Genomic DNA, 23919 nt, shown 5'->3' on the forward strand with positions numbered 1-23919 from the left:
CTGTTATGGTCTTGGCCTCCACAACCTCCGTGCAATTAATTCACCTCTCCAAGAGGTGGTAGCTGGTTTACGGAAGAATTATTCCACCAACCTGGCTGCATCTAACCCTAGCATTCAGGGCGGGAATTTTTTCACAGCCTTGTGCGACGTGGCTAGGTCGGTTGAATTTTTAAGTGTAGACCCGGCTTAAGTATTGCAGCATGAATCTACCCCAGTCCTGTCTGTGTGGCATCACAGCTCCTGCTTCCTCCGGCCGGAATCACACTTCCCTCCCAGGCCTTCCCTCCTCCCGTGGTGCCCGTTTTCTTCTTCCCATTGATTGAGCTTCTGGCTCAAATTAGTACCTAATGACTTAACAAAAAGGGAGAAAAGATCATTGATTTGGTGTGACTGCGTAAATAACTTTGCCCCAGCCCCCTCACTTCTCGGAGTGCCTCTGAAAGGTCCCTGGGGGCTCCGAGATGAAAAGCGGGGGCTCTGGTGGGCCAGGGGAGCCTTCATCAATAGTTCCCCAGCAGAGGTGTACTCCCGGTGTGCTGGCTGGGCTCCAGGTGGGCCCCAGCTGATTGCTGAGCCCCAGGTGCAATGACTGGGGTTAGTAATAGCTCGTCTGTCGTAGGGAATCAAACGGCAGAGAGGACCTAGGACTCCCGGATGGCAGGTAGCAGCACTTGCTGTTTCTTACCTTGTTTCTGATTAGAGCTGCTCATTTCCAGTGTTAGAGTGTCAGGGCCTGCTGTGGTTGGCTCCTGGATCGTTAGGAGGCTGCAGGTTCGGAGGGAGGGGCCCTGGCAGAGCTGGGGGGGGGATGGGAGTCAGGATAGAGGGGCCCTGGCAAAGCTGGGGGGGGGGACTGATCCTCAGGATATAGGAGCCCTGGCAGAGCTGGGGGAGGCTGGGAGTCGGGATAGATCCCTGGACGGCCCCCCCCCCGACTGCTCACTCGTGAGCGGCACTGTTGGGTTAGGAAATGGACTGGAAAGATTCGAGGTGGCACCCAGTGCCGGACCTTCCTCAAATGGAGAGAGCCCTATTCATGGGCCCTGGCAGAGCTGGGGTGCGCTGGGAGTCGGCATAGAGGGGCCCTGGCAGAGCTGGGGGGGTTGAAAGTCGGGATAGAGGAGCCCTGGTAGAGCTGGGGTGCGCTGGGAGTCGGCATAGAGGGGCCCTGGCAGAGCTGGGGGGGTTGAAAGTCGGGATAGAGGAGCCCTGGTAGAACTCGGGGGGCACTGGGAGTCGGGATAGAGGGGCCCGGGAGTTGGGATAGAGGGGCCCTGGCAGAGCTGGGGGGGGTGGGGCTGGGAGTCGGGATAGAGGGGCCCTGGCAGAGCTGGGGGATGACGGGGGATTGATCGTCAGGATAGAGGGGCCCTGGCGGAGCTGGGTGGGGGGCCCGGGAGTCGGGATAGAGGGGCCCAGGAGTTGGGAAAGAGGGGCCCTGGCAGAGCTGGGGGGGGCTGGGAGTTGGGATAGAGGGGCCCTGGCAGAGCTGGGCAGGGGGGACTGATCACCAGGATAGAGGGGCCCTGGCAGAGCTGGGGGGAGGCTGGGAGTCAGGATAGAGGGGCCCTGGCAGAGCTGGGGGATGACGGGGGACTGATCATCAGGATAGAGGGGCCCTGGCAGAGCTGGGTGGGGGGCCCAGGAGTCGGGATAGAGGGGCCCAGGAGTCGGGATAGAGGGGCCCTGGCAGAGCTGGGGGAGGCTGGGAGTTGGGATAGAGGGGCCCTGGCAGAGCTGGGCAGGGGGGACTGATCACCAGGATAGAGGGGCCCTGGCAGAGCTGTGGGGGGGTGGGGCTGGGAGTCGGGATAGAGGGGCCCTGGCAGAGCTGGGGGACGACGGGGGATTGATCGTCAGGATAGAGGGGCCCTGGCGGAGCTGGGTGGGGGGCCCGGGAGTTGGGATAGAGGGGCCCAGGAGTTGGGAAAGAGGGGCCCTGGCAGAGCTGGGGGGGGCTGGGAGTTGGGATAGAGGGGCCCTGGCAGAGCTGGGCAGGGGGGACTGATCACCAGGATAGAGGGGCCCTGGCAGAGCTGGGGGGAGGCTGGGAGTCAGGATAGAGGGGCCCTGGCAGAGCTGGGGGATGACGGGGGACTGATCATCAGGATAGAGGGGCCCTGGCAGAGCTGGGTGGGGGGCCCAGGAGTCGGGATAGAGGGGCCCAGGAGTCGGGATAGAGGGGCCCTGGCAGAGCTGGGGGAGGCTGGGAGTTGGGATAGAGGGGCCCTGGCAGAGCTGGGCAGGGGGGACTGATCACCAGGATAGAGGGGCCCTGGCAGAGCTGTGGGGGGGTGGGGCTGGGAGTCGGGATAGAGGGGCCCTGGCAGAGCTGGGGGACGACGGGGGATTGATCGTCAGGATAGAGGGGCCCTGGCAGAGCTGGGTGCGGGGCCCGGGAGTCGGGATAGAGGGGCCCAGGAGTTGGGATAGAGGGGCCCTGGCAGAGCTGGGGGGGCTGGGATTTGGGATAGAGGGGCCCTGGCAGAGCTGGGCAGGGGGGACTGATCACCAGGATAGAGGGGCCCTGGCAGAGCTGGGGGATGACGGGGGACTGATCATCAGGATAGAGGGGCCCTGGCAGAGCTGGGTGGGGGGCCCAGGAGTCGGGATAGAGGGGCCCTGGCAGAGCTGGGGGAGGCTGGGAGTCGGGATAGACCCCTGGCCTGTCCCCCCCCCCTCGTGAGCGGCACTGTTGGGTTAGGAAATGGACTGGAAAGATTCGAGGTGGCACCCAGTGCCAGACCTTCCTCAAATGGAGAGAGCCCTGCTCATGGGCCAGGGCTCTCTTCCCCGCCTCTGCATGGGGTGGAAGGAGGTACCCCCCCACCCGTGCCTCTGGCTGAGCGAGAGAGAACGCAACCCAATGCGGGGGTCCAGTGGCGTGAGGCGCTGGCCCTGCCAGCCAATTTTCCCATGAAGTTCCCTGCTGAGAGGATGTGGGGTGGCACCGCCAGAAAAGGGAGGGTCTGTCCAGTGCCCAAAGGCCCCACTGCTCCTGCCAATACCAGGTCAGCCCTGCTGGAGAGGGACAGACTGTCCTTGGAGTGGGTTTAAAGCTCATTTTGACTTATGGGGTGCCCCATTGACAACCCAGATCTATGGGCTGGGGGATCCCTGTGGGCCTGTTCCCTTCTCGACCTGCGAATGCCTAACTGCTCAGGCAGAGCGTGGGACTGAGCCAGCCGGTGTCAATCAGCAGAGGAGCATAGTCCTGTGGTGGGGTGCTAGCCAGACACCTGGCTTCAATTCCACTGCAGGGTTCCTGGGTGATTTTGGACAAGCCCCACGGGGCCAGAGGTTCCAATGTATTTAGGCACCTAGTGGATTTTCCAGGCACCTAAGCAGGTTAGGCACCAAACTCCCATCGGTCTCAATTGAATGGAGGTAACTGACCTGCTTAGGGACTTTGGAAAGTTCCACTAGGTGCCAGTCTGCATCTTTAGGCACCTTTGGAAAACTGGCCCTTCCCCTCTCTGGACCTCAGTTCCCCATCGTACAATGGGGAGAACAGACCTGCCCCCCACGGCAATTGGGGGCCAGGTCTGCACCTAAGCTAGGTTGCATGGCACCATTGGCTGTGGGAGACGTCATTGTCTAGTGCACTGGGCTTGTTCTAGTCCCAGCTCTGCCACTGACCTGCTGGGTGACCTTGGTCTTGTTGCTTTTCCTCTGCTTCCACTTCTGTCTTGTCTCTTTGTCGGGGGCCAGCACCTGGCCTCAGCGCTTCTGTCATATGAGTAATAATTGACTTAGAAGAGCTCTGTGGATTTGTACCATCTGAGGGTCTGGACCCCGGGTTCATTTTCACCCCTGGATAGAGCAGGACGTCCCTGGAACGCACGCTGCCCTTTTTTGCTGCCTATCTTCTCAGCACCGCCTGCCGGGATGTCCCCCACGGTCCCCGCCGCTCTCCTCATCTCTGCTTTGGGGACGGCACGTCCTTCCCGCTTCTGAGGCTCTTCCAAAAAAACAAACCGACCCCAGAGCGCGTGAGAAACCAGCCGGGGATTCGGTCCGCTTCCCAGAGCTGGCAGCAGCCAGGCAGAGTCACCAGCTCCAGCCAGCTGCAGCGTGCCAACTGGGTCCCCTGGCGCCAGGCGGGGGAGGTGGAAGGGAGCTTGCGGGGGGAACTGGAAGTCCTTTCTCTGCCTCCCAGCAAAGGACACAGAGCCCAGAGGGACTCTGGAGAACAGCCTAAGTCATCGGGGCTTCTCCCAGGCAGGCGATCACATCACGGCGTTGGGGGTTCAGTGCAGGGCTTTGGGGGCTGAATCAAACCTGTTGTATCGTTGTGGCCAGAGGATTATTTATTACTGCAGGAGCCCCAGCCGTGGACCAGACCCCACTGTGGCTAGTTCCCATGGCTGGGGGCTTGCTGGGTAACGAGGGGGGAGCCGTCCGCTCAGACGTGTGGCTAATTGCAGCAGCGCACTGAACAAAGAGAGGAAATTAGGCATGTTGGCCACGGCGGGAACATCCTCCATGTTTCCTGGTGGGGGGTGCGTGCAGGGCTGGGGCCTGACACCCCAGTGCTCCCTGTGTATCTTCCCCCCCAGTCCCATCGCTCTGCCTGCGTGGGCCGTCCTCTCTCCTTCCTCCCTGTCTGTCTCCATCCCTCTCTCGGGCTGGGAGCTAACCGGCCTGCTCCCCACCAGCCCTATCCACCCCTCATCTGAGAGGCCCCATCCAGGAGGCCCTTCAAGCCGAAGCCTCCGACTCCAGATCCTGCTGTCAGAGACCCCCAGCCCCAAGGGGCCGGGCTATAGGAGACCCTCCTGTCTCAGTGTCCCACCCAAGTGGGGCCGTGATCCAGCAAAGGATCCCAGATTCTAGGTGTGGGATCCAGGTTTCCAGCCTGACCCATCCCCTATCACTAAACTCCAGCTGGTCCCACCGCAGCCATACCAAGGGGAGCCGGCCTCTGGCTACGGCCTAACCATGGTGGCAGTGAGAGCCGGTGTCTGGGCGACTATCTCCTCTCCACGCTCCCTGTCCCTTGCCATGGGAGCGCGCCGTCTCCTCTTGACTTCTAGCCCCGTCCCGGCTCCGGCTGGCTGGCAGCCCGGGATGCGTCACCCGCGGGGGTTCGATGCTGCGCCTCTGACGAGGGCGTCTGGCGAGGCCGAGGGGAGGAGGGGAGCGGCTCAGGGTGGTGTCACGGAGTCACGGGACGATGCTCTGGACCTGCTCCCTACGGAGCCAGGCAGGACTCTGGGGAGTCTCGTCTCCGGGAACAGCCTGTCTCCAGGGCACACAGCTCACCCGGCTTCCCCCTTCCTGGGTCTGACCTCGGGGCATTCGGCATCCTCTGCCCCTCCGTGTGCTTCCCACAGCGAGTCCGCCCAGGCGGGGTCCTGGGGAAGCCAGAGGGTCCTGCCCCCCAACTTCGCAGTCAGACGGGACTCTCAGCCCGCCGGTTTATTAGACGACAGGAACATGGTCTAAACCAGAGCTTGTAGGTGCAGAGAACAGGACCCCTCAGCTGGGTCCATTTTGGGGGGCAATGAGCCAGACAACCCCGTCTGCACTTCACTCCATGTCCCCAGCCAGTCCCAAACTGAAACTCTCCAGCCCCCCCTCCTCTGGGCTTTGTCCCTTTCCGGGCCAGGAGGTCATCGGATTCCTTTGTTCTCCAACCCTTTAGCTCTCACCTTGCAGGGGGAAGGGCCCAGGCCATCAGCTGCCAGGAAACAGGGTGTCGGCCATTCTCTGTGTCCAGACCCCTGCACACACCTGCCCTCTAGGGCTCTGCAATGATCATACACCCTTATCCCACCCCCTAGATACTTAAGAACTGCATAGGGGAAACTGAGGCACCCCCACAATATTCAGAGGAAACATTAAGAACAGTCCTGCTTCGTCACAGGTGGGTAATAAGCTCTGATTGCGGCTGGCAGGGCACCAGCCTTCCCTGGGCCATGGGCAGGGGAAGGGCAGATACTGGCTGGAGATCAGGAAGGCTCCGGGGAGCCGGGAGTGGCCGCTCTGATCGAAGCTGGCCTTTGAGGCCTGAGGCAGTGAGGATCCAGCATTGACACCATCTGGAGCTGGGTTCCCTAGACAGCTTGGGGTCAGGCCAGCTGGCTGAGGCAGTTGGGAGAACAGGGCTCCTATGGCTGAGCCGGCAACTGCTTCTCTCAGGGGCTTGGGCCAAGCTCTTGAACAGGGACTTTAGGGGTCTTCAAGGGGCTTGGTGGTGAACGAGTGGGTGCTCAGCACCCCCTGGAATCCAGATCCCTAAGGGGTCTCAGGCTGGTCTCCGACACCTTGGCCTTGGCTTTAGAGACCCTCAGCTGCAGGGGCCTGATTTCCCGCCCCCCGGAGCCGCTGGGCCAAGGCGTAAAGCTTCCCATTCCACCCCAGGTGTGACGCGGAGAGCCTGGGTTCCCTGTCCAGCCCCTGCCTGAGCGGGCGTGGGGCTGTAAAAGCAAAGATCAAGCTGCTAGAGTGGGGGTGACCTAGGGCCAAGGATGTGCCCCCCCCCCCCCGCCTGGGGCTGGCAAGATCCCTGGTGGTTCTTACCCAGCCGCTTTGCTTTTGGGCTGCGATAACACAACCAGCCCTGTGGAAAGGCACGTGGGCTGAGCTAGTGTTTGGGGCTTCATTTGACCTTCCCGACGGCCATGTCTGCTCCCCGGGCTGCAGGCACCTGCATCACAGGGCGAAATCCTGCAGTGGGCACCCAGCTCCGCTCAGGCGCACAGACCCTCGGGCCAGACCGAGCCTCCGGGGGCAAGTCTGTGACTGAGGCCACCTGTGCAGTGTGCGCACGTGGGCATGGCTGTTCGCACACGAAGGGATGTGTGTGAGATTCTACAGGGTGCGTGTGCATCTGTCTTGATTTGGGGGTGACAGTCAGCTACACCACGCCCTGCACTGCAGTGAAACCCTAGATAGACGGGCAGGGTGTAAGGGACTGTGTGTCTGGGTGTGTGAAGGCATCAGGTGTGTTTGTGTGTGTGTGTGTCTGAGAGCAGGTGTGTGTGGCTTTGTGTGGGTGTACACGCCTGTGTGTATGAGACTGTGCAGGGTAGTGGGAAAGGACTGTGCTCACAGGTGTGTGTGTGTGTGTGTGTGTGTGTGTGTGTGTGTGAGCCCAGCTGTGTGGGTGAATGTGCCGGGGTGTGCTGGTAGCTCTGGGTTCACAGGGCTGGCCAGGTTTCAGCCCCATCTCGGCCGCCCTGGGCTGTAGGTTGGTGCGAGGCCCGGCTGGGCGCCGGAGCTTCTCCAGGGTGAGGGGAGGGTCACTCTGCACCAGGCAGCCGGCCTCTCTGCTCCTGACCTTTCCTTGGCGCACGATTCTGGTGCCGAGTCAGAAGAGTGTAAATACCAGGACTGGCACCAGATGACAGGCGTGCGATGGCTAGTGTGGGAAAGGCAGATGGAGCACAGGTGGGAGCAGCCCTGATTAGGCTGGGTGGCCAAGCTGAGGTGGCCTGGTGGTGATCCAACCTAAGAACCCACTGAGGGACTGGGGTTGCTGTGCCAGCTGGATGGCCCGGGTGCCCTGAGAAAAACCCAGCTGTCCTCCGACACAGAAACTCTCTGGGTACCCAGAACAACCCAGGAGGGCTCACAGCTCCCCCTTATCTCATGCCAGCCCCAGGGGCCTTTACCCCACTCCCATGCTATATATATTCTGGCCAAGGGGTGGGATGCAGGGCTTTACCTTCCAGGGGAGCATCCTCTGTGAGAGAGGTTGTACCACCTGGTTGCAGAGCTGTGCCACCCCAGTGAGCTGGCACACAAAGCCGTACACCATCAAGTCCCATGTGTGCCTACTCCTGAAAGGCAGCTACCTCTGGGGTGGGACTAAGCAGCTGTTTAACAGCTCACAAGAACACTGCACAATAGGTTAGGACAGGGAGCAAAGAATTCAGGAGAGTTGAAATCAGAGATTTGGGTGTGGGGGGTATTGCAGGCTGAATGGACGTTACCCACATTTGAATTTGGCCAGGACCCCAGCATTAATCTCTCTGCACTGGAGGTTGGCAGGACTTTTGGCTTCATACAGGCATGTGCTGCATGATTCCCAGCCCTGTGATGAGTATCAGGGCAGGTTCTCCAGCTGTCCCACTGCTCCGACTCCTTGCATCTCCCCACCCTGCCTTTATGTCCCTCCCCAAACACCTCCTCTCCCCCTCTGCATTCCACGTCTCTTCACCCCCCCCACACTGCCTGTGCCATGCACCCCTGCCCCCACACTGGCTGCTCCCTTCTCCGAGTTGCTCTGACAGGCCAGCACCGGGCCTGCAAATCCTTCCTGACAGAGGCAGTGACGTGCCTGTCAGTCGAGGCGAAGGGCAGCTGACAAGTAGTGGGACCGTGCCTTGGAGGGACAGCCTGGTGTGTGCAAGGGGCAGTGCTGGAATGACGCCCTGTCCCCCCTAGTTGCAGAAGCAGGCGGAGGGGTGCTGGGACACTGAGCAGTGTGGATGGGCGGCGGAGGTCGGGTGGGGCAGCGAGATGCCAGCTGCGCCACTTGGAAATGGCGCATCAGAACCAGAGACCTGATTCTGACCTGGGCAGGCCCTGAACTTACTTATCGCCTGCTCCTGGGGCCAGGCCCAATCCATTTGCCACTTCCCTGGTGAGCTGGTCAGGGCTCAACCACCTTCCAGGTGAGTGTTGTTGTGGGTGCCATCGGCCGACCCAGGTTTGCTCAGCAAACTGGGCCCCTGAGTTGGCAATAGATTTGGGGGGTTTGCTGTGCACTGCAATCAGACGTGTGACCGCACGGGCTCGCTGCTTGAGTGCGTGCCCAGGGTCCTTGGAACGTGTGTTGCCACAGCTTCACTGCTGTTGTTACTCGAGCCGGCTCGATCACCGCTGGCTTGCGCACACCTCTACGGGCTGCAGTCAGACTCCCAACTGCAGCGCCAGCATGCCCCGAGCCCTCCCATTCGCTGCATGTCCCAGCTGGTGTCTGCACCTGCCCTGTAGCATGCGCTTTCCCTTTGTGTTTGAGACATGCCTGTGGGGTGCAGGGGAGCCACATCCTGCCATCCCAAGCATCTAGGCAAGGATGCATCGCTGACCCCTCCTGAGTCTGTGGCCCGTTTCCTTGTCCTCTGAGCCAGAGAACAGCTCTGAGGCCAGGTCCCGCTCCTTCCACTCTGGTGGGCAACAGACCCAGTCCTTTCGGTCTCTTCAATATCTCGGCTCCCCCAGGCCGGGGCGTTGGATGCCTCCTTGCTGAGTGTGATGGAGGAAGAGGCGCGTGCAAAGTAGTTTCACCCCCTAAGGAGCTGCGAGTGTGTGGAGCGCCTGTGCAAGACGGTGCCTGAGTGGGTGGAATGGCGCGTGTGAGATAGTGAGCGTCCGAGTGAGCGTGTCGGGACGTGTGTGAGGTCAGAGATCGATAACTGAGTGTGTGTCAGTGTGAAAGCTTGGGAGCGTGCACGTCAGCCTGGAGAGCATGCCTGGCCGTGAGTGGGTGTGAATGAAGGGGTACGAATGACTGAGAGCGAGTGTGCATAAGGGAGTGTATAAATGTGTGTCAAAGCAGAGGTGTACCTGAGGGTGTTTGAGTGGATGGACCCGGGAGAATGGATGTGCTTGTCCATGTTCAGGTATGTGTGGGAGAGACTCATAATTGTTCATACACCCCTATTCTCACCCACATGTGCACAGACACTCTGTGCTCCCACGTGTGCTCACACCAACACACTCGGCTATAACTGTGTGTGTGGAGAGAGCGACGGTACCTGTTGAACCCCCCACCCGCAGGGCGTCTGCCTCTCAGTCTATTTCCAGCTGTGCGTGTGGGAGAGAGAGATGCTCCACATGGCCCCAGCTCCCAATCTCTCATTGATTTCAGCCCCACTCTGGGGCTGTCAGCAAGAGGAGATATAATGTCTTAAATCTCAGCTTCCTGACTGGGGCCATTAGAGCAAACGGCAGAAAAGTTCAGCTCCGGGTTACCTCTGTAGCAAAACAGTGATGTTATTTATTTCATGGGGGTTTTAACGTCCTTTGTCAGAGCTGCTGGCTGGTAATTGATATCTATGATACGATTTGTCAGGCACTCACATCAGCTCTTGGGATCATGTGTCTTGCGTCCTTATCTGGGTCCTGATGTATCAGCGTGGCTCAGGCTGGCTCAACCCTTAGAAACCCCCTGAGGGCCTTGGAAGAGGGCAATGAGTATTTGCTTCTGTCTATTTAAAATGATGGGATAGGAAATAAAGAAATAACTTGGTTTGGGCTGGCGTGCGTAATAATTCTCTGCCCCTCCTGTCTAGGGGTCTCAAAGCTTCTTACTAACATTAATTCATTAAACCTCACAACCCCACCTGGGGGCAGGTGGGTATCATTACTTCTGTTCTATAGAAGGGGAAACTGAGGCACAGGAAGGGCTGAGGTGGGAATAGAACTCAGGAATCCTGACCCTGCTCTAACCACTAGACATCACTCTCGATGGAGCTCAGACAGAAGGCCAGATGCAGTGTGAGACATAATCCGCGCTGTGTGGCTTAAACAATGGTAATTCAGCTCTGCTTGTTACACTAGCAAACTGATATATCTTTATACATCTCAGGATTCCCACTGGAATAGTTCCTGCGATTGTTTCTCTCTGTTTTTTTTCTTTTCTTTCTTTTCTCTGGTCTGTCTAGCTCTTTTTCCACTTCCAGCTTCGACTCAGCCTGTAAAGAATCATTTGGATTGACTAAAAATCAACACGCATTATAAAAGGATTAGAAAATGTGACCTGTGAAGAAAGGTTGAAAGGAAGGGGAATATTTAGTCTAGAGAGGAGAAGGCAGAGCTGGGACAAGATAACAGTCTTCAAAGACGTAAAAGGGTGTGATAAAGAGGATGGTGATCAATTGATCTCCATGGCCACCCAGGGTAGGACAAGAAGGAATCAATTGACTTTGCAGCACGAGAGATTTTAGGTTAGATATTGGGGAAAAACTTCCTAAGGATAAGGACAGGTAAGCACTGGACCAGGCAGCCTAGAGAGGTGATGGAGTCCCCGTCATTGGCAGGGCTGTAAGAACATGGTGGGGCCTGGTTTTCGTGCGGAAACGACAACTTTTAACCCATGCAGCTTCTTAGCGCTGCCGCAGATCTGAATGGTGTTGTAACCTGAGCACCCGGGGTCGCGACGCCACCCAACTGCAGCCCGGCGTCCCCTCGGCTGGTGCCTGCCCTTGGAGCGAGGTGTCTCCTCTGGGCTGCTGCCCTGCGTTGGAAGGTAGCCGGCGTATCTTGAAAGAAGGTGCTGGGGCCTGTGTGCGGGGGAGTGCGCCCGGGGGTGGCACTCCCGGCGGGGGCTGGCATTCGTCAGGAACCAGGGTGAAGGGCAACCTGAGACTAGAGCCCGCAGGGGAGCGTCTGTCGAGTGCCACGTTGACATGCTCATGTCTGACTGCACCGAAGCCGCAACTTTAAACTATGGCCGCAACCGATGAATCAAAACCTCATGACTTTCTTGCAGCCTGATTGGGGTGTGTGCAGCAGGCAAAGGCTAGACTCCATCATCTGGCCAGCGAGGCACGACTCTGGTGGGAGCAGTGGGGGCCTCACGTGGTGGTAGAGAGCTTGGCCAATGCCCCGACTGTTGCTACAGCCAGGGTGCGTTGTTGCTCCAGGCAGCCCGGATGATCAGCCCCGGGGTCTGAGCACCCAGGTGAGCCTCGCCCGGGTGTGAGTGGCCACGCTGCAAAGCCCTGCCTGGGGGCGTGCGTCCTCACCCATGCCGCACGCCCCCATGTGTGCTGCTAGGAGTTCGGGGGAGGACGTATCCCATGGTGCTTTGTGCTGCATGGGAAGCTGAGCCTCTCTGTCGTTCTTTCCAAGCGACTTGTGGATGAACTTGTCTGTCCCTCTGGGCGCGCGGGGGGAATTGTGGGACGGCATTGGAGGACTATCAGCATTCGAGTGGCTTAGCCAGCATCCTGGCTGTAAAAGGGCAGGTTACCAGCCCTAGTGAAAGCAGCCCCGGGGCTCTAATCTATCCCCACAGCTGGGCCAGCTAGCTCCAATTGGCTCCCCAAACCAGTGGCTATGTTGGACAGATGCCCAGCTTAGCCGCTCTGTGCCTTGGTTTACCCATCCGCAGTGGGGGCGGGGGGAATGACATTGACCAATCTCAAGGGAGTGAGGAGGAGCTGTTTGGGGGAGGAGCTGCCTTGATGCTGTCTGTCTGGGGCAGCTGGATCCTTGATGGGGGCGCCTTGGAATTAATAAAATCCAAATAAATTGTAACAAGGATTGACTGTAATTTGCCTTGAGATCCTGTTATAAGGGCTATAAAAGTGCCAATGTATTAGCTGGTCCATATTCAGGGAAAATGCCCCTGGGACTTCAATGAGAATTTTGCCTGAGAGGGAAGGAGGCAAATCTCTCGGGATCCGGCCCCTTGCTCTTAATGCCAAATCCATAAAGAATTAGTTCCCCCCACACCGAGTTGGGATTTAATGAAACTGAGCTGCAAAGGGCAACTCATCAGTGCATAAAGGGGCTTTGATGACTATTGATTGGACCAGGAAACTTTCTTGGAGAGTAATCAGAGTCTTAATGAGAGATTCGATGGCGGAGTGGTGATTAATTAACTAATCACTCACCTTTCTAATTATGGGGCTGAGCTGGTTGGCCATGTGTGTGATTGCACACGTGTGTGTGTAAATCATTCGGAGCTTGTTTTATGTTGGTTATTTTTTTTTAAATGAATTTTTATCAAGCACTTGATGTGGGTGGAAGGAGTGGAAGTGCCAGCCCTGTAGCGGAGTGCCAGCAAACAGCGTTAGGGCAAGGTCCAACCCCCAGCACCACACCCCATGGGAACTGAGTCTCAGAAGCCCTGCGTTCTATTCCTGGCTCTGCTACTGGCCGCTTGTGTGGCCTTAGGCAAGTCATGTCATCCTCCTGCCTCAGTTTCCCCATCTGTAAAAAGGAGAACAGTGTCATTATTCCCTTTTGTAAAGTGCTTTGAGATCTATTGCTGGCAAGAGCTATGGAAGAGCTTGGGGTTTCTTGTTCTGTCCTGCTCCCCTGCCCCAGTGGTTAGCTGTGCTGGGCAGGGACTCTGTGTTTGTACAGCATCTGGCACAAAGAGGTCCCAGCTGGTCTGGTCTCCAGGCACTGCTGTAATAACAGGATTGATAAAAATGGGCTGGGGTTATTCTAAGTTGGCAGCCGGGGAGTGGGGAGGTGTTCAACTATCACCAGTGGGGGTTCTAGCAGCTCCCCAAGGGCTGAGACACTTGAACTGTAACAGAGCAGCCTTCCGGATACCTAGGGCCAGCTCCTCGCCTCCAGTTATAATTGTTCCAACGCAGCCCTTTCCATCCCTAGAGCCCACAGCACTTTACAACGGAGGACAGGATCACTATTCCCCATTTCACAGCTGGGGAAACTGAGGCACAGCATGGGGAAGTGACTCAGCCAAGCTCACTGGGCAGCCAAGACAGGACTAGAACCCACCTCTCCTGAGTCCCAGTCCAGAGCCCATAAAGCTGCCCCCAGCTGGGATTTCTCTGGTGTGTGAGACAGTGCAGGGTCTGTGGCAAGAGGAATGGTCTGTATGGGGTCATTGCAAGCTGGCATAGGCTAGAGCAGCCCGGAGGTGGCTCTAACTAAACCAGCCCCGAGGATCAGGGGAGCAGCCATGTCTTCCCCTGCGTTGCACAGAGCTCTGGCGCAGCGGAGGATCTGGGTGCTGGGGTTCCTTGGCTAAACCCCCTCCACCCCCAGGGCCCCCTGCAGTACAGGCTGGCCCAGGAGGCAGATTGCGCAGTCCCTGACTCTCCTTGGCTTCCTGCTCTGTGTAGGCAATGCCCAGGGGATGGGGATGGAGATGGAGGGCGCAGAGCCTGCTGGAGGGTGCAGCTTGTACTGGGCCAGACAAGGACTCACGGCCTGAATCCATCAAAGGACACGGACGGACGCCCAGGGAGCGGCCTGCTGCACAGCAACACACCGGCTCCCTGGCGCCGTGGCTGCCTTTGCTGGCAGGGCGCGTGGCAAGGATGGTGTCAGGTGTCCCCCACCCCTGCTGTCCCTTCGTGCTGAGCAGTCAGGGTAACTGCCGGAGGCCTCTCCCCTGGGGCCCAGCTGGCTGTGCAGAATTGGCCATCCTGAGGCCACTGTCCCAGGTGCTGGGCTAGTGGAGGGGGTCACTCAGCCAGGCTCTAGGGCTGTGGAGGTGGCCCAGGTTCCGGGCGGCGCAGCCCTCCCGTGGCAGGGATTTGGGAAAGCTCACTGAGCCACTGCCCGGTCTCTTCCACCCAAGGATGGAGAGTTCATGCCCCTGACCGTGTGCTCCCCTGCACGGCAGACGCCAGCTCTCCGGCCGCAGGAGTCAGGCAGCTGCGCCGTGTGTCTTGTAAATATTTACTGTGGCTGGCTAGACGAGCGTGCCAGCTCTGTTCCCGTGTCAATGGCGCCCCCGTGGCTGGTTGGGTCAATACCCAGGGCAGATCCTCAGTGAATTTCCCCAGGGCTTTCCAAAAGTCCAGTGGCTAAGGCAGTGACCTGGGTTCTAGTCTCACCTCTGCCACTCATTGAGCGTGTGGCCTTGGTCAAGTCCCTTATTCTGTGACTCAGTTTCCCTGCCTGAGCTTGTGCCTGTCTCTTCTATTTCAGCTGGAAGCTGTTTGGGGGCAGGGACTGTCTCTGGCTAGGTGTTTGAATAGCAGGCAGCGTTACTAAGCCCAGAGGCTGCTCACTCTGTCTATCGTCTCCACCCCGGACTCTTTCTTCCACGTTGATGACATGGCTCCAAGCATATCTCCCAGGATCAACGGAGTTATCCTGACACCTCTCCCCCCGCAAGCAAGGCAATGGTTTTATCCCCATTGTACAGATGGGAACCTGAGGCAAAGAGAGACTGAGGCTCAGATTCTCAAAGGTGTCTAGGCACCTAACTCCCATGGGCATTCAGCACCTAAATCCCTTTGAGGATCCGGGTCTAAGTGACTTGCTCAAGGTCACCCAGGGAGTCAGCGGCAAAGCCGAAAGTTGAATCCAGTGTCATAACCGTTTGCGTTAGGTAAGGTGTTTTGGAGCGTTTGCCTTTTATGTTCCTGTCCTCCTTTCTCCTCCACCGCTGAGTCACTATGTCCGCACCGCTGCTTATTTATAGCCGCTCCCGCCTCCCCCCCCTCACCTCCACTGGCACTGTCCCCCAAACAGCCTTGTGCGGAGCGAGTCATAACCTATGTAGATCGGGATGGGGACAAACGACCGAGCCACGTGGTGCTCAGCATTCACCTCCGTCCGTGTCACCTGCACTCTGCCCACCGATGCAGCCCGGTCTGGGGTACGGCGCAGGGGTGTCTGTACAGCCACGAGGAGGCGTGATCGCAGCGTGTTTAGACATACCCGGCTGCCCCTGCCGTCCTAGCCTAACACTGCAATTCCCAAGCAGCTGCAAACAGCTCCCCTTTCCCCAAATCTTTCCCTTTGACCCTGAAATGTCAAATCCGCCCGGCAATGGGCAGTCTTGGATCATGGACAAGATCGAGGGGCCATATCTCATGAGCCATCAGGGCTAGAAATTAATGCCTCATCCCGGTGGGGAAGGGGAATTTCCCCTTTGGAACAGCACTCTGCAGGCCAGGAGAAATGAGATTTTCCAGTCATGAAAGAGTTTGATGTAGAAACGGGGAATTAGGGTTTTTTCCCCCTCCCTCCAGGCCAGGCCGGTTGGATTCAGGTTATTGCGGCAACCTTGGCTTGCCAGGTGAAGGGTTTGGAAAGTGGCACTGGTCACATGCTTTGAAGACAGTTCCTGAATACGTGGCACATACAGAATACACGCTGGGCTGGTACAGGGCCGAGGGGCTAGCGGCATTCGGCTGGGACCCCGACCTAGCTCTCCCGCGGCATCACCCCAGGAGAATAAAGTGCCCATCGGGTATTATTATACATTATTCTAGCAGCGAGAGCTCCCCAAATAGGGATTGGGCCCCCATTGTGCTAGGTCTAGCACAGACCCGCAACGAAAAGGCCCTGCCCCATAGAGCTTGCAGTCAAAATACCTAGCAACAAAACCTTTGTCCTACCCCACTCCATGTTCTGTAGCTCTGCGGACCCTCCTAAGCTTGTAGGGTCACACGGAAACACCCTCCAGTCCTGGCATTCTGGGAACACAGGGGTTGAGTTTTTGGCTGGTCCTGGCGAAGGGGGGTGAGAATGAGCGTTGGAGGAGCTGGTCGTACAGCTGTCTCTGTCTGTCTGTCTACGGCAGAAAGAAGAAGAAAGATTGAGATGGACCGTGAGGCAAATCGGAGTTGAAATAGATTATCGAAAAGAAAGAAAGGATTGAGATGAACAGACACGGATAGAATTTGAAATAGCTCATCAGCAATATTGGGGTGGGCAAACTACGGCCCGGGGGGCACATCCGGCCTCCCAGACGTTTTAATTTGGCCCTCAAGGGTGGCCGGAGGGGGAACATGCTGCTGCTTCTGGGAGCTGCTTGAGGTAAGCACTACCCGGAGCCTGCACCCCTGACGTCCTCCCACGCCCCAACCCCCTGATCCCCCTCCTACCCTTCGAATCCCTTGCCAGTCGGAGCTCTCACCTCCTCCCGCACCCCCAACCCGCAATTTTGTGAGCATTCATGGCCTGCCATACAATTTCCATACCCAGATGTGGCCCTCGGGCCAAAAAGTTTGCCCATCCCTGAGCTATATATTGGTCAACAGAGAATCTACTTTGTCTGCTGTCTGTCTCTGTTTATTTGTCTTTCTGTCCATCTATCATTCCAACTCCTTCTTTCCATCATCTCCTATCTATCTGTACTGATGTTGTTGCGCGGTTGGTCCTGCCTGAGTGACCCCCTTACAGATCGGGCCATTCACTCTGCCCACCCCACCGCCCAACCAGAATCACTTCACCCACCACTGAAGTGCAGCCACCTCTGGGCTGGAACACGGCGGCTGTTGATCAGCGCTACATAACAGTTTGGGACAGGGCGTGAGGGTCCAGTTGGGATGACGGTGGGAATTTGATGCAGAGAAGATGTGGGGGTTTGGCCAGGACACCGGGGCTAGCCTCCCCAACTCTGCCAGGGGACCCCGAGTGAATCTCGCTGCTACATCCCCCTGGACTCCTGAGTCCAAACACTGAGCACTGCCACCCCCACCTCACCTGTTCCAATCCGTGCCTGCCCGCAGCACCCAGCCGTGGTGGAGTCAGTCCCACAGCAGGTTCCCCCGACCCCCGTGTCCTTTACAAAGGGAAGCTTCTCAGCCAGTCTCCCTTGGACGCATCCCAGTGCCCCCCTCCCTTGGCATGGACCCTGCTCTCCTTGGGGAGGCTCAAGGATGACTGCTGGCAGCACATTGATCAGTGACTGCTGAGGGGAGGGAGAGAGGGGGAGGGAGGAGCCTTCCTCCTTCCTTACTTCCCCGAGCCAGCAGGGCTATAAAGCCCTGGGTGGTGAGCAGCCAGAGCGGTGAGAGCAGCAAGAGGGACTGGAAGCTCCAGGTTCTCCCACCCTGTCAAGCTGAGACCCGCACCTCTCTGTGCTTCCTGCACCCCGACGCCTGCCCGCGGTGAGTAGCTTGGCCAGGGGCTTAGCTTGGGCCAGGCCCTTCCCTTGAGGGTGAGGAGCTGGGGGGGGGCAGTTTGCCCACAGTCAGGGATAAGCTGAGCAAAGAGGGAGGTTGTGGGTGGCGGCATGGTCTCCCCAAAGGAAGCGGAGAGCCCCCCAATGTTTGGGGCCATCGCAATTTGACTGGGTGGGGCGGGGGGTCGGCCGCGCGTCTCTCACTCCCATCAGCTTCCGGGGCAGGGGTAGCCCTGGGAGTTACTGGCCAAACACAGTGGGAATGTGCAGTGCCTGGCGCTCTGGGGTCCTGGGCCTCCTAGGTGCTACCGTAATACACCTAATGACGTGCAGCGCCTGGCGCTCTGGGGTCCTGGGCCTCCTAGGTGCTACCGTAAATACACCTAATAACGTGCAGTGCCTGGTGCTCTGGGGTCCTGGGCCTCCTAGGTGCTACCGTAATACACCTAATAACGTGCAGCGCCCAGCGCTCTGGGGTCCTGGGCCCCCTAGGTGCTACCGTAATACATCTAATAACGTGCAGCGCATGGTGCTCTGGGGTCCTGGGCCTCCTAGGTGCTACCGTAATACACCTAATGACGTGCAGCGCCTGGCGCTCTGGGGTCCTGGGCCTCCTAGGTGCTACCGTAATACACCTAATAACGTGCAGCGCCTGGCGCTCTGGGGTCCTGGGCCCCCTAGGTGCTACCGTAATACATCTAATAACGTGCAGCGCATGGTGCTCTGGGTCCTGGGCCATGCCTAGGGCTCTTAGGTGCTACCGTAATACACCTAATAACCCATGGTTCTCAAACTTTTGTACTGGTGATCCCTTTCAACTAGCAAGCCTCTGAGTGCGACCCCCTCTTATAAATTAAAAATACTTTTTAATATATTTAACACCATTATAAATGCTGGATGCAAAGAAAGGTTTGGGGTGGAGGCTAACAGCTAGCGACCCCCCCCACCTAATAACCTCGCGACCCCCTGAGGGGTGTTGGGCTGTGCTCAGGGCCAGCACAATATCAATCATAATAATAAGGAAAGCCTGGGGAGGAGGGAATGGGGGTGACTCCTAAAGAGGAGGCTTTGAGGGGCATCTTGCTTTCCCTCCCTCTCCCCACCCCCAAATCTCTCCTGCTTTGGGTATCAGCTCATTATTCCCGGGGAGCGGTGTCTGATGAGCGAAGGGGGTTGTCAGCGGAGGACGATACAGGCTCTCAGGTAGGGGGCTGAGTCACCATCTCTTCACATTTCCAGGAAGGTGGGTCAGGGGAATATCTAGATGGATCTCATGCTTACTAAAGGGATGCCAGTGTGGCAGGGCCAACCTCAGCCCTGGCATGATGCCCTCAGAATCAGTGGGGTGAAGCCTGCCTCTGTCGAGTTGCTTTTAGACACTTGATTTCAGGGGTGTCGTCTAGAACCCCCCCCGCGGCCTTTGCAGTATGTATGCAGCAGAGAAACACAACGGAGAGACTCACTTCTAATGTCCATCGCACACACATCCAATAGCAGTGCAAAGCTAGAGACGGGCCTGCACACACAGATACACGTGCAGCAGGCATAGACACAAAAGGGCCCCATCTCTTTTATCTGTACAGCACCAGGCATGCAAAGAGTGTGATAGAAATAACACTGCAACTATACGGATGCACACAGACTAATAGAGACTTGGGTGTGCTCGTATCAGTGTAACTCATTATTTTCTGTGGCTGATTTGCAGCGGCATAACTGAGCTCAGAGTCTGGTCCTAAATGCGGCGTTCGTCTCGTTAAGCCTGGGTGCGTAAATGAATGAATATGGATGGTGTTCTGGAGTCTTAGCTTTACCGCTTCGAAGCACTATGCCAAATATCAGTGTATCCATCCCACGGTAATACAGACAGGAAATGGAAATGGTAGGGCCAGAGTCTGAGCTTCGCTGCTTTGGTGTAAATCAGCAGTAATGCCACAGAAGTTAATGCTGTTACAATGGCATAGGTGACAGCAGAATCAGGCTGTTAGTGTTGAACGGCTGCTGTGTTCCACCCCAGAGCTGGCTGCTTTGGGGAGGTGGAAAAGTGACTTGTTTATGGGATGCTGGAGGGAGCTGGGCACTTCATTCCGGCTCCTTTGAAAGTCCCAGCTTTCTGAGCGGTGACACAGCAGACCAAATTCACCTCTTGGTTACAACCACGTGGCCCTGGGGCGGGGGCTGCCCCAGCATGAATGAGAGGAGACTTCCACCCAGGATGTTCAAACCTGTAGGGATGAACCGCAGGCCCTGTGGGGGACCGCAGGGAGCTGGAGGTCAGGAATCGGAAGGGGGCCCAGAATCCGGGATCAGGATGCTCAGGAACTCAGCTGCTCTGTGCATTTGCAGAAGAAGAACAGGGCCGATGGGTTGTCCCCCTCCTTGGTACTCGGAAATGTCTCCTGGGCTGGATGTCTCAGCAAATGAGCACACAGTCCTCTAAGGAACTGGGAAGGATCAGTGTCCCATAGGATGGGACAAGATTGCAGCTGGACAGCCATTCCTATTTGTATGATACAACATCTAGTAGCCCCAGCCATGGGCAGGCTCCTGAGAGGCAGGACTTCCAATTGAAATAGACACACAGAGGGTGGGAGGGGAAAGTGGCACTCAGAAGGGAAGTGACTTGCCCAAGGTCACCCATCAGATCGGTGGCAGAGCCCAGCTCTCCTGATTCAAACAAGACAACAGAGTGTGTTGGCCTTAGGGTGAGGGGTGGGCAGGTGAACCTGTGCCCCCAACCAGAACCTTGGAGATTCGGGAAGTTCAGGACCACTTTTATTGGGTCCTTGGACTGGCAGCAACCCCTTCCCCATAGAAACGCAGCTGCCCAGCAGGGGTCAGCGGAGAGGGTGGCAGGGACGATGTCTATATTCGCATGGGGTGTTCACCCCGTTTTTTGCCCCGCTCTCAGATGGTCGCCTCTGTGAAGCTCTGGCCCATGCTGGTTGCCGTGACTCTCTGCGTGCTGTTCTGCTTGGGGGCGCTGGTGGAGGCCTACCCCCCTAAACCAGAGAACCCCGGAGACGACGCCTCCCCAGAAGAAATGGCCAAATACTTCTCTGCCCTTCGGCATTACATCAATCTAGTGACAAGGCAGCGGTGCGTGTGTGCGGGTTGGGCTGTGCACGCATTTGTGTTTGTGCATGTGCTCGTGCACGCCCTGTGCGTGTGTGTCCGTGTGTCTGGACACGGGTGTCCGGGTTTGTGCATGACTATGTGTGTTTGGGCCAGTGCGGGTGTCTGTATGTGTGTGTGTGTGTTTGTGTTTTTGCTGTGCAGGAATCTCATGGGTTTTGTGCAGGAGAGTCTGTGTATGTGCCCAGGGGTTGCCGTGTCGGGTGCCCGGTGGTGGGGGGCATGTTTGTGCACAAGCCCGGGACTCTCTGCACCTATTTGTGCACAAGTCTGTGCTTTGTGGGTGGTTGTGTGTGTTGTGCCCTTTTTGAGCACGGGCAGTTATGCACAAATGTGGGTCTTTGTGCATGACTTTGCCTGGGGTTTTTTTCCCTGTGTGGGTGTGTGTCTGAATGGGGCAGGCGTTTATTCCCCTAGCCCCCATTTGCAGCCAGATCTGGGTCTGCGGCGTCATTCCCAGCTCCGTGTTCTCACTCCAGCGAGAATCGTGAGTTTTATTCTCCCTCTGCCCTGGATAATCTCCCAGTGTAGCCCGTGGAAGAGGCAGGCTGCTGGGTCCCCTGGCCCCTGGGAGGTCCTTTGGGGAGCACAATGAAGACGGCAGCCATGAAACAGCACATTAAGCACCAGCTCCATCAATGCAGCTTGCCCCACGGGAGCCCGTTAGCCAGGGGCTAATACATGCTAATTGCAAAGCAGAGGTGGCTGCTTGCAACCCTCCTCTGCCAGGCCCCAGCCCCTCACTTGCACATCCCCCCAACCCAGCCCTTTCCACACACTAAGACACCCCCCCCCACAGCCCTCTCCACACACTCACACTGCCCTTGCACACTCAGACACCTCCCCATGCCTTGTGCCCCCCTTCCCCCGCACCCTGGCACACTCCACTCTCACTGATCCCATCTGCCCCCCATCCGTGCCCCTTCCCCCCTTTCTGAGTAGCTGGGGGGATGCTGGGCTCTGGAGCCTGCCCCGGCCAGGCAGGGTCCGTGAACCCAGTGCTCTGTTTAACCGCACCCCAGGTATGGGAAGAGATCCAGCCCTGAGGCCTTGATGTCCGAGATGCTCTTCGGGGACAGCAGCGACCACGCTGGCAGATCGCGGTGAGCGCGCCCCCGGCCTCTGGGGTTCCCTTCACTCCAATGTCAGCGGTCCCCCCCCCCCAAACTCCAGGGTGGCAGGGGATGCACTGGGGCCCTGGGGCCCTGTCCACGCTGTGGTCCGAGCGCCCCGCATTGTCCTACACCACCCCCTGGGAACTGGCTTCTCGTGGGACCCTAGACCTGAGCAGAGATCTGGAGCCGATGGCCCCAGGGGCCAGATCAGCCCCCACCCCCTTCCCAGACTGGACCCCTTCAGTGAGGGGACTTGGAATCCAGATCCAAACTCCATGGCTCGGGTCCTCCATGAGTGGTACAGGTTGAAGGAGGGGGCTAGGCTGGGGTACAGGGAGAGGTGATCCCCATATGCCCCAACCCCTCCCCAACCCCTCTCCTGACTGCCAGGCTGGCCCTGCCCACCCTGTAGGTTGGGGGAAGGGAAAGCTTGTCCCAGTGGTGGAATGGGGGGGGTTGCCTCCCTCCCTGCTGGTGGGGGTCAGCAACTGGCTGCTCTGTGGGGAGGAGGGAGAGACGGGGATAAGGCTGAGGGGGCAGAGCTTGAGGAGGGGACTGGTGGGGGGGGGGGCTCCGCCTGACCTTGCCCCAGTGTCTAACTCCCCACTCTCTCCGGCAGGTACGAGGACTCCTACCTATGGTGATGGGCTCCCTGCTTCCCCCCCCCCGTCTCTTTTTAAATGTTCCGAGTCTTTTGGTATCATTTGCATTTTTAATTGAGCCCTGAGGAGCGGAAATCTCTCTGCAAAGAGGGTCTTCTCTCCTCCCCCCCCTTTCCTGACCCCCTCTCCAACCCCACCCCAGCCCCCTCCAAGGCACCAAGACCTCCCCCCCGTACAGCACCTGGAGAGGCTGCACCACAGTGTTCGGTGCTGAGGACCGCCCCCAACCCCACGGCGGGGGTCTCAGAGATGGATGTGGGCCCTGGGGGCGCAGGGCAGGGGGGCCTCTCTGGGTTGTCATTGTAATGATGTCTGTGTGCAGTGGCCAGTCTGAGCGGCTGAATCCTGACCCCTCGCTGTCCCCCCGAATCGGGTTGATTTTATTTTGTATGTCATTTATATATATTTCCAGTGGAGTCTCTGGTCTCTGCCTCCATAATAAAGAGCAAGTTGAACGGAAAGAAGCGATGTCTGGAGTGTTTCTGTCCCTCCCCAGCAAAGGCCGCAGGGCCGGGAACCCGGGGTTAAAAGAAAGGTCAGACGGGTGGAAGGGCTGGACAGAGGCTGTCAGGTCCCACAGCACCAACTTAATAACAGAGAGAGAGAGATGGGTGTGTTTGGGGAGGGAGGGGTAGATAGAGAGATTAGACAGGTGCGTCTGGAGATGGATGGATGGGGATAGACAAATATGGGGATGGCTAGATAGATTAGATTGGTGTGTGTACGGGGATAGATGAATATGTGTAGATAGATGGGTGTGTAGGGGGATTGATGATCTGGGGCTGGGTAGGGAGATGGGAGTGTAGGGGGATAGAAGGGTATGGGGCTGGGTAGAGAGATGGGCATATGGGGGGATCGGTGGATATGGGACTGGGTAGAGAGATGGGCGTGTAGGGGGATAGAGGGATATGGGGCTGGGTAGAGAGATGGGAGTGTAGGGGAATCGATAGATATGGGGCTGGGTAGAGAGATGGAGTGTGGGAGAATCAATGGATATGGGGCTGGGTAGAGAGATGGGCGTATGGGGGGGATGGATGGATATGGGGCTGGACAGGAGGGTGGCTAGATAGATACAATGGGCATGTCGGGAATGTGTGGCAGGGGGTGTGACTCCTTTAAGGGACAATTTGGAGCTAATGGCCAAAAGCAGCTGGGTGCGATCAGGGAGCACTTGCCCTGCCCGGGTGCTGGGGCTGGATAGGAACCGGGGCGGGCGACTCAGTGAGAGACCCGGGCCTGGGCTCTGCTGGCCCCAGTGGGGCTGGGAGGGGTTGGTTTTTGGACTGTACCTTTCGTTGCTCCGACTCCAGGCTCCGAGATCAGGGCCTCAGGAATGGGGCAAGGCAGCTCCTGCCCTGCCCTGCCCAGCTGGCGAAGGGGAAAGGACCCGGCCTGCCTCCTCCAGCAATGCGTGAACTAGGGCAGAGCTCTGATTTGGGGGCTGGGGGGTGAGTGGAGGGGAGTTGGGGGTCGGTGGTGGTGG

At 58.0% G+C, this 23919-nt stretch overlaps 1 protein-coding gene across 3 annotated transcripts in view; it reads left to right on the forward strand.

Moving 5' to 3' along the window:
- LOC119849015 (peptide YY-like) overlaps positions 1–22897 on the forward strand; it is a 33009-nt gene extending 10112 nt beyond the window's left edge. Inside the window, exons 1-4 of one of the 3 annotated variants that reach the window (XM_038385563.2) lie at positions 17283–17513; positions 20436–20623; positions 21682–21762; positions 22394–22897. In XM_038385563.2, the coding sequence (XP_038241491.1) occupies positions 20436–20623; positions 21682–21762; positions 22394–22418 (294 nt within the window). In that variant the 5' untranslated portion in view covers positions 17283–17513 and the 3' untranslated portion in view covers positions 22419–22897. The other 2 variants (XM_043503494.1, XM_043503493.1) reach the window with 2 other exon arrangements.
- Positions 22898–23919: the final 1022 nt, after the last annotated feature.

The sequence above is a fragment of the Dermochelys coriacea genome, chromosome 27, assembly GCF_009764565.3.
Source record: "Dermochelys coriacea isolate rDerCor1 chromosome 27, rDerCor1.pri.v4, whole genome shotgun sequence".
Classification (NCBI taxonomy): Eukaryota; Metazoa; Chordata; order Testudines; family Dermochelyidae; genus Dermochelys; species Dermochelys coriacea.